The 13,265-nt window shown below is 38.4% G+C and overlaps 2 protein-coding genes and 1 long non-coding RNA gene across 6 annotated transcripts in view; 1 reads left to right on the plus strand and 2 right to left on the minus strand.

Annotated features, from left to right (window-relative positions):
* The window catches only part of LOC139124026 (myosin heavy chain-like), a 22,997-nt gene extending 21,946 nt beyond the window's left edge, over positions 1-1,051 (minus strand). The window contains exon 1 of the mRNA XM_070690163.1: positions 268-1,051. Within this exon, the coding sequence (XP_070546264.1) occupies positions 268-1,033 (766 nt within the window). The 5' untranslated portion in view covers positions 1,034-1,051. The remainder of the gene's footprint in view (positions 1-267) is intronic.
* Positions 1-13,265, plus strand: part of LOC139124035 (uncharacterized) — a 104,505-nt gene that overhangs the window by 86,428 nt on the left and 4,812 nt on the right. The window lies entirely within an intron of this gene.
* Positions 3,141-8,443, minus strand: LOC139124279 (uncharacterized). Its single transcript, XM_070690420.1, has 2 exons — positions 8,236-8,443; positions 3,141-4,846 (listed from the first exon to the last, which is right to left on the minus strand). The coding sequence occupies exons 1-2, from the start codon at positions 8,252-8,254 to the stop codon at positions 3,141-3,143; spliced, it is 1,725 nt and encodes a 574-aa protein (XP_070546521.1). The 5' UTR covers positions 8,255-8,443.

The following is a 13,265-nucleotide window of genomic DNA, read 5'->3' on the forward strand; positions in this document are numbered from 1 at the left end:
AGGATAGTTCAAGGCAAATCAATTGCCAATTCATGAAATTCGGTCTAGACTGAAAATACACTTTTTGCATAAAATATACATATGCAGGCTATTTCAACAAGCTGAACACTTGGCATTGCAATGTACCTTTAACCCTTTCACCAGCATGGTGGACCTCTACAGAGGAAAACGGGAGTGAAAAAGTTCAGAGAATACAAGACACAGTGTTTATAGTACAGAAAATTATAACAAAGAAGTTAAAAACAAACGACAACCATTATACATCACCTGTATTTTCTTTAGCTTTTGTTGAGTCTAATGGTGGTGGATTGCTTGGATTGGTACTCATTTCTTTCATCCTCTGAGTTTTGTATTTGGTCTGGTTTGTTTTCATAGGACCACTTTCATTTCTTTCAGTCCTTCCAGGATTGGATTGTTTGCGTTGCCTACTTCTGATTTCTTTTCTTGGCATCTTGGGTTTTCTTTTTTTGTCACTTTCATTCATCTTCTTTCTTTTCCTGTGATGTCCTTGTTTTGTTTGTCTTTGTTCTTTACTGGCACTTTCTTTTTTCAAAAATGTCTCACTTTGTTTGCTGTTCTTAGAAGTTGTTTCTTTGTCACTGACTACCCAAGATTTCTTTGTAATAGTGTCTGTTGTCTCCACACCTGTATTTGAACTCCCAGGCTGCATTGCTGTGCCTTCACCAATCTCTGTGTCAGTGACCGACATCCCATGGTGCACTGCTGTAGTGTCTGTAGTCTCTGCATCTTCTGTGACTGACATCCCATGGTGCACTGCTGTAGTGTCTGTAGTCTCTGCATCTTCTGTGACTGACATCCCATGGTGCACTGCTGTAGTGTCTGCAGTCTCTGTATCTTCTGTGACTGACATCCCATGGTGCACTGCTGTAGTGTCTGCAGTCTCTGCATCTTCTGTGACTGACATCCCATGGTGCACTGCTGTAGTGTCTGTAGTCTCTGCATCTTCTGTGACTGACATCCCATGGTGCACTGCTGTAGTGTCTGTAGTCTCTGCATCTTCTGTGACTGACATCCCATGGTGCACTGCTGTAGTGTCTGCAGTCTCTGTTCTTCTGTGACTGACATCCCATGGTGCACTGCTGTAGTGTCTGTAGTCTCTTTACCTTCTGTGACTGACATCCCATGGTGCACTGCTGTAGTGTCTGTAGTCTCTGCATCTTCTGTGACTGACATCCCATGGTGCACTGCTGTAGTGTCTGCAGTCTCTGCATCTTCCATGACTGACATCCCAGGGTGCATTGCTGTAGTCTCTGTACTCTCCATATCTTCCTTTTCTGACATCCCATGGTGCACTGCTGCAGTCTTTATAGTCTCTGTATCTTCTGTGACTGACATCCCATGGTGCACTGCTGTAGTGTCTGTAGTCTCTTTATCTTCTGTGACTGACATCCCATGGTGCACTGCTGTAGTGTCTGTAGTCTCTTTACCTTCTGTGACTGACATCCCATGGTGCACTGCTGTAGTTTCAGTAGTCTCCTTATCTTCCATGACTGACATCCCAGGGTGCATTGCTGTAGTGTCTGTACTCTCCTTATCTTCTTTTTCTGACATCCCATGGTGCACTGCTGTAGTGTCTGTAGTCTCTGCATCTTCTGTGACTGACATCCCATGGTGCACTGCTGTAGTGTCTGTAGTCTCTGCATCTTCTGTGACTGACATCCCATGGTGCACTGCTGTAGTGTCTGTAGTCTCCGTATCTTCTGTGACTGACATCCCATGGTGCACTGCTGTAGTGTCTGCAGTCTCTGCATCTTCCATGACTGACATCCTATGGTGCACTGCTGCAGTCTTTATAGTCTCCATATCTTCGGTGACTGACATCCCATGGTGCTCAGTTCTAGTGTCTGCAGTCTCTGCATCTTCTGTGACTGACATCCCATGGTGCACTGCTGTAGTGTCTGTAGTCTCTTTATCTTCTGTGACTGACATCCCATGGTGCACTGCTGTAGTGTCTGTAGTCTCTTTATCTTCTGTGACTGACATCCCATGGTGCACTGCTGTAGTGTCTGTAGTCTCTTTATCTTCTGTGACTGACATCCCTTGGTGCACTGCTGTAGTATCTGTAGTTTCCATATCTTCTGTGACTGACATCCCATGGTGCACTGCTCTAGCGTCTGCAGTCTCTGCATCTTCTGTGACTGACATCCTATGGTAAATTGCTGTAGTTTCAGAAATCTCCTTATCTTCCATGACTGACATCCCAGGGTGCATTGCTGTAGTCTCTGTACTCTCCATATCTTCTTTTTCTGACATCCCATGGTGCACTGCTGTAGTCTTTATAGTCTCTGTATCTTCTGTGACTGACATCCCATGATGCACTGCTGCAGTGTCTATAGTCTCCCTATCTTCTGTATTATCTGTATCTTCTGTAACTGATATCCCATGGTGCACTGTTGTGGTTTCTTTTGTTTTTATTCCTTTTGTTACTGACATCCAATGGTGCACTGCCCCACTTTGTTCAGTATCTTTTCCTTTTCTTTCCCATTTCCTTTATGTTTTCCTGAAATGTAATGTAAAAATCTCCAATGTGATGATAGTTTTTGACAAGTAAAAACGTGTTCATTTACTGTAACCAAATCCCACCTATTTCATTACAAATATCAAGCTTTTGTATTTTCATTGATGCGTGTATTAATAATCTATCATACTCTTTCATGGAATCAGATGCCCTGTTTCATGCATTTAAACTTTCAAACATTAGCAAAGCTTTAAGAACAGATATGAAAGAAAAATCCCCGATCATTAACCACAGAATAACACTTTCGGCCGCTTGTATTTTTAATGTTCCAAAATTGATAATGGTTAAAGTCCATGGGAGAATTCTGCTAGGTTAATGTTGCAGAGCTGTTACATCCCTTCATTACATAAATACTATATAAAATGGCTGTTATTAATATATATCATAGCAACAATCACTTCAACTATTCTAGTGACACAGTAGGCTCGACAAGGAAACAGAGTTGGAATATTAAATCACCATATCACGAAAGTTTCCTATATGATTACCATTTTATTTCTAACAGACAGTACAAGGCAATATGTATGGCATATCATCTATTTTACACCATAGGTTTCAATATTTACCTGTAATCTTTAAAAAATGTTAAATTTATTTCAGCCTATAATGTGACCAGTACCTGATTTCTTGGTCCTTTTTTCCTCTTTGAATACAGAAGCAAATTTTGCCAAGCTTTTTGTGACCACTTCACTCTGACTGAAATCTTCTTTAAGATTCTTGCATGAATGAAAGCTTCAGTTTTGGAAGTTAAACATTTTGATATTTTCTGGTCCCTGCATGTCTCCTTACATGTCATGACACAGACATCTGTATGCATTGGAAAGTGCTTTTCAATCATACTAGCAATGTGTGAATCATCCTGGACTCTTGTTGGTAGACCAGCTGCCATTGCTTCCAAGCCTTCAAAACTGTAGTCAGTGTAGCATGATGGAGGAAGGCAGAGGTGAGACTGTTGAAGAACTTGTAACAATTTCTGTACTGAATAGGTTGGATAGAGTTTTGGCATGACATGAGCACTGTTAAGTTTTTCAATGAGAAAGTTTTGTGTTTTCTTGATATCCTGCTTGGAAACACCTTTAACCTTCCAGTCTGGGCATACCTTATGACATTCCTTGAAGTTGTTAGCAACATTTCCAATGGATGCAGCTGTTAACTCACAAGTTTTCAAGGCTTCCTGAGTGTCAAGCTGTCCATATGTCAATATGGTGCGAGCTCTATCAGTATCTGTTCCAATCACCATTTCACTTTCAAAGTAAACCTGTCCAGGTTTTGGAAGAATCTCTTCATGTGGGATATCTGAAAGCTGTCTTCCGTCAATAGTTGCTCTATAGGCATTTTTAAAGTACTCATATATTGTAGGACCAATTGAGAATAACAAATCAGCTAAGCTTGCCATTTTCAACATCTCCTCTTCCAATTCAGGATCTTCCTCATCATCATTTTCCAAGAGACAGTTTGATTCTGGACAGGCATGGTTAATCAAGACAAGTTTTGCATCAGGGAACAGTGTCTCTCTAATATCTGCAGCAGCCCATCCAGTCTTTGGAGCATAACCAACCACATACTTGATGTTCTCCAACTTACCAAGGTCAGGGTAACGACTCTGATGCTCCATCAACCACTCTAACTTTGGCAAATCTTTTTTCTGATTAGCTCTCTTCTTCTTTTGTGCATGAAGCAAGGTAACACCACATTTCTCAGCATCTATCTTCTGGTCTTCACTGAGTTCTACATCTATAACAGTGGAATATGCAATGAGTTTTTCACCAGCCTTGGCCTTCCTGATAGAGAAATCATGGATAATAGTCCTGTGATAATTGGTCAGTCCACAAGCATCCTTATTCCAAATATCAAAAGTAAACAAGACCCCATTTTGCTCAGGAGGAGATAGCTGGTGTAACTGAGCTTGGGGAAAAAGACTTTCATGGATAGCGGCTGCTGCATTCTTTGTCTTGGAAGAAAAGCTGACTACATATTTAATATTGTGCAAGTCCTTCAGTTGTTGGTAGTATTTGTCATGGTTGAACAGCCAGTTTACTACTGGTGGGTCTTCATCAGGATCAGCCCATTTACTTCTTGTAGCCGGGATCAAAGTAACTCCAACACTTTCTGCATCTTTCTTCTGGTCTTCACTGACTTCAACATCAAGTACAGTACAGTAGAGTTTAGACACTTCATCAGATTTCAGTGTGTTTTCACAGAAATCTTTGACCAGTGTTTTAGTTGGTTGTGATGTCAGGTCATCTGATGCTGTATTCCATGATGTTGATACAAGCAGTGCTTCAGAGAGTGTGTTTGCCATTGTCCCTGCAGGAAAAATAATGAGTTGACAGGATTGACAGGACAAATATTTGTATTGTTATGTCATGGTATTAATATAAACAAAGATTTGTGATCAGGGTACATAACCATCAACAGGGCTGAATGCAGTGTTTCCTGTAACCCTTGATCTAAGTATATTATGAAATGACATAACCATCAACAGGGCCGAATGCAGTATTTCCTGTAACCCTTGATCTAAGTATATTATGAAATGACATAACCATCAACAGGGCCGAATGCAGTGTTTCCTGTAACCCTTGATCTAAGTATATCATGAAATGACATAACCATCAACAGGGCCGAATGCAGTATTTCCTGTAACCCTTGATCTAAGTATATCATGAAATGACATAACCATCAACAGGGCTGGATGCAGTATTTCCTGTAACCCTTGATCTAAGTATATTATGAAATGACATAACCATCAACAGGGCCGAATGCAGTATTTCCTGTAATCTTTGATCTAAGTATATTATGAAATGACATAACCATCAACAGGGCTGGATGCAGTATTTCCTGTAACCCTTGATCTATAAGTATATTATGAAATGATAATGTTGATAAGTTGAGTATACTAACATTGTTTGATCGTTTAATTTGTGCTCGTTGTAGAAGTTGATACATTACTATTCTTTTCATGTGTTTCGGAAAGTCTGTTTTTACATCAAAATATGCTTATTCAACAATCAACATAGTCCCTTTACTGTTACAAGTTCAAAATTGTCTTCCCTACAGCATGTCTTATCAAAATAGGCAGGAGAGATTTAAAGATTAATCAATGCTTTTTCGGGTAACCTTAAAAACAGTCATTGAATTTAGTGTTCATTTACAAAAGGTAATACAATTCTGGTGATTTTGTCTGCTTTTTAAAGACGGGGAGTTCAATTTTCACTACTCAAAATTTGATTTTCCTGGGAATAAATGATTGATCTGAAGCAATTTCATGATCAGATACGTAAAGATAAAATGTAATTTTATGTCATCTATCTTACTACTGTTTCTGAAATACTCAATAAGTTGTTTGTTAGTTTGGCATATTAAATTTTTCTATAAAACAAACATCACAATAAAAATGTAGAATCCTACGTATTTCAGATTTTTGAATTTCTGACTTAATTTTGTTGGACAACATATTATAGCATATCGTATATAGCATTTACATATACACCTACACCTTAATTTTTATTTCTTCATCTGATCAAATATGGCTGTGAGGTGGCCATTTTGTGCCAAGAGCTATAATTTACACACACCCTGAATGATTTCATTCAAAGTTGGCACGAAGACAGTACAATATGCCCCATACATGTGCTTTACAACTTCAAACAGCACAAAGAATTTCAATACTATATATAGTTTGCCCCTAGCACAAGACAAAAGCTGGTTAAGGTAATGATGTCCAGATGCATGCATATCAATTTACATGGCAATACAATTCAATATGGCAGTCTGTGGCCATGATTTTGTTTTTAATATTTGTCCACCCAGAGCCATTATTCAGAAGTGAATTGACAATTTCACACCAATGGCACAAGGACATTGTAGTATGACATATAGCTACACGTTAATATGTTTTATGATTCAATGAAATATTTATGTATGGTGTGATTTTGTTTTAACTAGTATGTCAGTCTTGATTAGTAGTATCCAGAAATGCCCAAGACAGATTTCTACACAGGTGAAATGGACATAAATAGTCTAAAAATATGATGTTATCTTCTTAATTATTAAAAATAATAAGAAATAATTGTATCACTAAAACAAAGTTACCATTTCATCCGGGTGGGAGCAGCAGTCGATACCAGATATGAACTGAAAATGCTCACGTTTTTCATTATATCTTGCAGTTATGTGTGAGTTTGAACCTTTGCCACATGTTTGCAACTTCATTGAAAGTATTATGATCAACATAATGAACAATATTTACCACATTGATTCTAAAAGGCCATGAAGTATACAAATATGTAATTTACTGAAATAAAAATATTAAATTTCTTTGACTGCTGTCATTGTATCACCACTTTATATAGCAAGTGTAATTACCTTTGGCCAAGTCCTTCAAGCCATATATACCAAACTGTGAAAGCTCATTAGATATGCAAATTATAAATTAGCTGACATGAAAATGTGAAATGACTTTCAATATTGTTTTAAGCTGGTATAATCATCAATGTACATAGCATGCTTTGCCAACTTTGATCAAGTAAATCCCAGTATATATCGGTAATTAGAAAAGATCATTGAAAATGCAAATTAGGAATTGGCTGAAGAAAAAATGCTTAATGACTTTCAATAATGTTGTATCATATTTAGTAGCTTCAATATATGTAGCAAGTTTCATGAACTTTCATCCAGTCAATTCAGATATATATCCCTAATTAGCAAAGTTCATTAAATATGCAAATTAGGAATTGGCTGAATTTAAAATGCTTAATGACATTTCAATAATGTTTAATCATAGTATCGTCAATTTGCATATTTTATGACTTTCCTAATTAGGGTATATATATCTGATTTGACTTGATCAAATTGAACCAATCTTGTATGTATATTGACAATATACATACCAAGATGGTCAATTTTGATCAAGTCAAATCAGATATATATCCCTAATTAGGAAAGTTCATAAAATATGCAAATTAGTTACTATCTTTCATGTCACCCCTTAACCCTTACACCACCATGGTTTGTCCCAAATCCATTGTTTTCTATTGTAAAGTTGGACCTGTATACAGGGAACTGGGGGTGAAAGGGTTAATGGTTCCCACTGGCAATACATCTTGGTGTGATCAACATTTGTAGCAAGTCTCATCAAATTGTGTGCAGTCGTTCTCAATGTAAAGCCATTTTTTCCTAAATCATTAATCATTCAAATGAGCAAAAAGTAAGCAAGCCACACCCACCAAAAACTAATCAGTTCTTGCCATTTGCAAACTGATTCTATGTACTAAATTTGATTCTGATCTGATAAGCCCTTTTTGAGATATCGAGCGCACAGACAGACAGACAGACAGACAGACAGACACACACACAGACATCGCTGCGACATATGCTCATGTATGTGAACACGTGAGCAAAAAATGACTGCAACATCGACACTTGCAATGTATGAGTTGTGTGTGACATCTTGTGGGCGGCTAAGGGCGTCCGGACTATACTAGAAGTATAATTTCCTGTATACTGGATGCCCCAGCTGGCTGCCTTAGATGTCATAAATGAATCTGTTAAAATTTGGATTAAATAAGCAGATATTCCAAAATAAATGACTTAGCAGCCCTGAGACATCAGTCACCATTGCTCAACAAAGTGTCTTTTTATAAAAACTTTTCCTGGCGACAAAACATATTCTACTAGATAGAGAGGACAGAACATACCTTGGCAGTTATCACACATCTGATTCTCTCAACAGAAATAAACGTCCAAATCTGTTCACCTATTGAATGCAGATCACTTGAAGCTTGAGGCACCACAATTTGGCAAGACGTTGTGATATATTCCTGAGTTTACTTAAATTAGACTCAGAAAGTGTTGGATGAGTGGTTGTGTCTGAGCTCACAATGTGGATATTGACATATCCTGTCACATGGATATTGACATATCCTGTCACATGACACAACGCATTGTTCATCATTAAGGTGGTTTGCTCTTAATCAAAGCATGTTTTTTTAAAACAATATTTCTTATCAAAGATGACATTAAAACCTCCTAAAAAGTATATATTTTCAAAAAGAAGAAAATCTTAAGATTAGTATGGTAGCAATAGTTTACTCAAAGGATGAAGGGGTGTATATTTGGGGTAGAATACTTAAATTTTGGTATTAATGAATAAAATTGATTCTACTACATGAAATTTATACGAAATTCAATATTTCACCTGAAACTAGAGTATAGAAAAAAATGACAATTTGTTTTGCATCATCTATTTTCATTCTTACAAGGCAGGGGCAGAAAGATTGACATCCAAGACAAATTGCAATGACTCTTATTCAAAATTTAAGAACTCAAGTCCCACACAAACTTTTGGTTGTGCAGTGGTATTTAAAGAACATAATGTGAAAATCTTGTAAAATTTGACCTAGCCAAAGAAGACTTTTCTGAAAATGTTGAAAATCGGTGAAAATAAGAAGTCAAGAAGTTTGGTTATTTGCATAAATTTGCTTAAATTTACACATCTTTTCACCCAACTTATGACTGCTTGTCACGCTAAGAGATGAGCCCAACCAACATTTTAATCTTGGATAACAAATTACTGAAAACTCTATGAATCTTTGCAAAAGTGATTTTGAGGAAAAAATGCTTCGTTATGTGCCATAACCACCTTAAGAAATTAGAACCCTACTTTGTTTGGTTGGGGTAGCTTAATTTTCTCCAATGAGTTCTGGGCATGCTCAGTCATATCTATTGTGGTTTCTGGGTGTGTAATTGTCTTTTTAATAGTTTCTTAATTAGTTAAGTGCCTTTTAATTGTTGTGTTTATGTTTTAATTATAGTATGGAGTAGCGTACTGTCCTTGGTACATGCACTTAAGAGGTCAGTAGACATATCCGATGACATGACTGGACTGCATTCCAATGCGTCTCTTTGTCTTAGAGTGTGTAGTCATTTATCACTTCTTCTGACAGTTGTTTTTGCCAACGTGGCAGTATTAGTATTAAGATGATATTAAGTAGGGATATTAATATACAGATTAGGCAATCATAATGAGCAAAATATTGTATGTCATTGGCTTAAGGCTTTGTTCGTGTGCAAAAGTAACTTCTGATTGGCTGGAAAAGTCATACTTAAGCCAGAGTTTTGTGTGATTTTGTTGAGTTAGCTTCGGGCGCTACTCCGCGCACAGGGGAAGGATGCCGAGTGTTATGCCAAGCAGTAGTAGCAGAGATCTCTATCTGGACTTAAGAGTTTTGTAAGCAGATAGAACGGAGTTGCTGATCGAACAGAGTTGCTGTATTACGAAACATCTCAGACGTCTCGACAGCAAGGCTTGCAGATATCCTGAGCAGCTGCTGACTTAGCTTCAGTACAGTACTTAGCAGTACAGTAGCTTGAGGTTTTGCCTGAGTATTTGGGTCGGACGGTAAAACCAGAGCTACAGGCCAGCTGTTTGGCACCTGCACACTCAGGACGGTTGGATCTGTAGCTCTGGTTTTGCCGTCCGACCCAAATACCCATCGCAAGCAAAACCTCGAGCTACTGTACTGCAGATATACTGCTGACTTAGCCTCGAGGGGCTTCAGCATCGATTCAGCAGCCAGTGTGCCGTCAGCCAACCCCACTGAGACCAGATTCCTGTTAAGCGAGCAGAGGGGCAAGTCCAGTTAAGGACTTGGTTAATGGCTGCTGCTCGATTCCTGTTCCCAGAGTATCACCTTAAACTCTGGTGTTGCTGCTCTAGCCTTGCTAGACAGAAAGACAGTTCGTTCCAGTACTCCGTTGCTATAGTTCCAGTGGGCATACTTGGCATTCCAGACATTCATTTCCAGCCTTCATTTCCTGCTGGGTGGAGCTATGTACGATCCATAAAGCAGAGAGTTAAATTTAGAGAGCAGTCTCAAAAGCTGTCACTTTAGATCCAGTAAACTGTTTCTGTAGTAAAACGTTCCTGTTGAATGCTGTATTTAACCATTAAAGAATATAAGCCGATCGAATGGCAGAGAGCTGTAATACACGACTTTCAGTGTTTCATTGGGGAAGCCTAATTCACGTGCCGCGTGCCGCGAGCCCAAGTTCATGATGCATGTTAAGGTGGAAATAGGTGCATTTACACTCCAATTTAATTCGTTGATTCATTTTCATGGATAAATCAATATTCGGGCTTCAACGCCGCCTTCTAAATGCATGAACCGGTGACTAGCGAATGTGTGTTTATGAATTCTACATCAAGGGGCATATGCAGAAAGGAAGTCGAGAGAAATTATAGGGAGGGAGGGCCAGTATTTTTCAAAATCACACTGCGTTTAAAATTGTAACATTAAAATTGATCAATCAAAATTCTGTACATTAATTTTGTAGACCATATGGTAAGATTGATATATTTCAAATATCTAGGTCTCAAGCCATGATAATATTAAGAAGATTTTTACAATTTTTGACCTTTGACCTGCCCTATCCCCCTCTGCAACTAAGCTTTGGCTTATCCTACGTGAGAGTCAAAGACGGCTGGTGTCTATCGAACTGTGACTGGTACGGGACACCGACCTTTGACCCTCAAATCATCCTGTACCTCACTAATTATGCACATCTATATAAATTATAGGCTAGCTATTAAACAGAGGTTGAGGTCTGAAGTTCAGTGGACAGAGATGATTATATTAACTGAGATTTCTGCTGAAATATCAAGCGACCAGGATGACATTTGACATAGCCAATATGGCAATAAGTCTGATTTTTGCTGGATGGCCATCATAGGAGGAAAGTGTACAGCAAAAATATCAAGTAATCAGGATGACCTTTGACCTGAATTTAACTTATTTGCCAGTATAATAGTGCAACAGCCTTCATATTTGGTGGGATGAGGCTAAATATTTGTCAAATAAAATATTATTGATGTTGACTACGGCACGTTGCTGAGGGACGGCATAACAATTGGGGAGAGTCAATTTTCTCAGCATCATTTTGAAAAATTCTCCCTCCCTCCATATAATTTTTTTTCAGTCCCTTACCGGCCAGCACATGTTGAATTCATGAACACACATATCCCTGGTCACCACTTTATGCACATACAAGGCGTCTATTAAATGTGATTTAACAGTGAAGATGAATAGATACAGTGAATTACCGGTAGAGTGAAAATGCACCTATAGTAGCTTAACATGCTAATCGTGCATCGTGAACTTTGGCTCGTGGCATGCGGCTCGTGGCACGCGGCACGTGAATTAGGCTTTCCCTGTTTTATTGGCCTGGGTTGGGTCCTTAACCCCAGCAGAACTTCGCCGGCAGGTACCATTAAGTCAGAAACCCAGGGCCTCCAAGCAGTATAGTATTACTCAGGCTGCACATGGCTACCACTTCAATTTTTGTATTTTGGGGTCAATTTTTGCCATTATTGGTCAAAATATTTGTCTCTCAAAAGTTACTCATCTGATAGCTTTGATATTTGGTATACAGCTTCCTAGGCTTTATCTTAATGTAATATATTGAAATTATGATGAAATCTTCAATTTTGTATTTTTGCAGCTAATTTTGCCATTTTTGGTCAGGCCATCCTGAAATGAGCTATCAAAGATATCCACCTTCTTCATCAATACATGTGTCACAAAAAGTTATTATCTACATAATACAGCAGAGCTCTGTCGACTGTTGGGTTGCTTGGTTTTTCAAAACCGCTGGTCAGACAGCTTTAATATTTGGTTTACAGGTCCCTAGGATGACCTTAGTGAGATAATTTCATACAGTCAGGAAATACCTTATTTTGTATCCATGTCTATAGTAGCTTCAGGGACTTTGGCCCTTAGTGTTTAACACAGGGTGCCAATCGCAAGCTATCATTTTACAATATGGCAGGGTCTGTTGTCTTATTTGTACCAGCAGAATTTCTGACTGTACCAAGAAGGCTTAATCAACAGTAAAGTGGCCACGGGTGTAACACAATTCTACATTATCAGTGTTGGTGTGCTCAAACAGCTAGGCATTTTACTTGTAGCAAGAGGCGCCAATAGGCTGACACTCTTATGTGATATTTGACAGCACAGTTCTTTTTGGTTAGTAGAAAATACTGTACCAGCTAGTATTGTGAGCTGCCAGGTAATTAAATCACTTGTCAGAAAAACAGGAGATCCTATAATCACATATTCAGACCATCATCTCTACAGTGGCTTTTTTTCCATTCCTTTTGGCACTCTGGTGCACAGTGCTTTCACTCATGCTCTGAAATTAATGACAGTTAGTGTAGCTCCTGTTGGGGTTGGGGTGCATTTAAGATGGTAACATTGTCTGATATCCAATTTCTGAAATCAGTATTTTGATGTTTGCAGCTGACAGCTTTGTATTACAGACTGGTAGTGTTGATGTCAGGCAAATTTACATTTCTAGCACTCTTTTCACATGTCTGCTACTGATTAGACATTTTTAGTGAATGGTTGCTTTGTTGACAGGGGAAGGGATCAAATGCAACATTTGGTGAACAAGTCATCGTTGATGACACAGTCCCCACTTGTTAATGGGTACTTTGATTACAGGTCCTCAGAGAGGATAGAGTCCTCTTCATTAGGTCTGTGATAAAAATACTTTTGAATAAATTCGCTTGATACATGTCTGAGCTGTAGTTCAGGACATGAAAGAATCGTAATAAAATGGCCACATGGCGGCCTTATTGGATCGTATCACAGAAAAAATCTATGTGCATATGTATGACAGACATCCAGCTCTATGGGTTTGCTCAGAATTAGATATATGCATAATTAAT

Source organism: Ptychodera flava, assembly GCF_041260155.1.
Source record: "Ptychodera flava strain L36383 chromosome 23 unlocalized genomic scaffold, AS_Pfla_20210202 Scaffold_23__1_contigs__length_28996876_pilon, whole genome shotgun sequence".
In the NCBI taxonomy this organism is placed as follows: domain Eukaryota; kingdom Metazoa; phylum Hemichordata; class Enteropneusta; family Ptychoderidae; genus Ptychodera; species Ptychodera flava.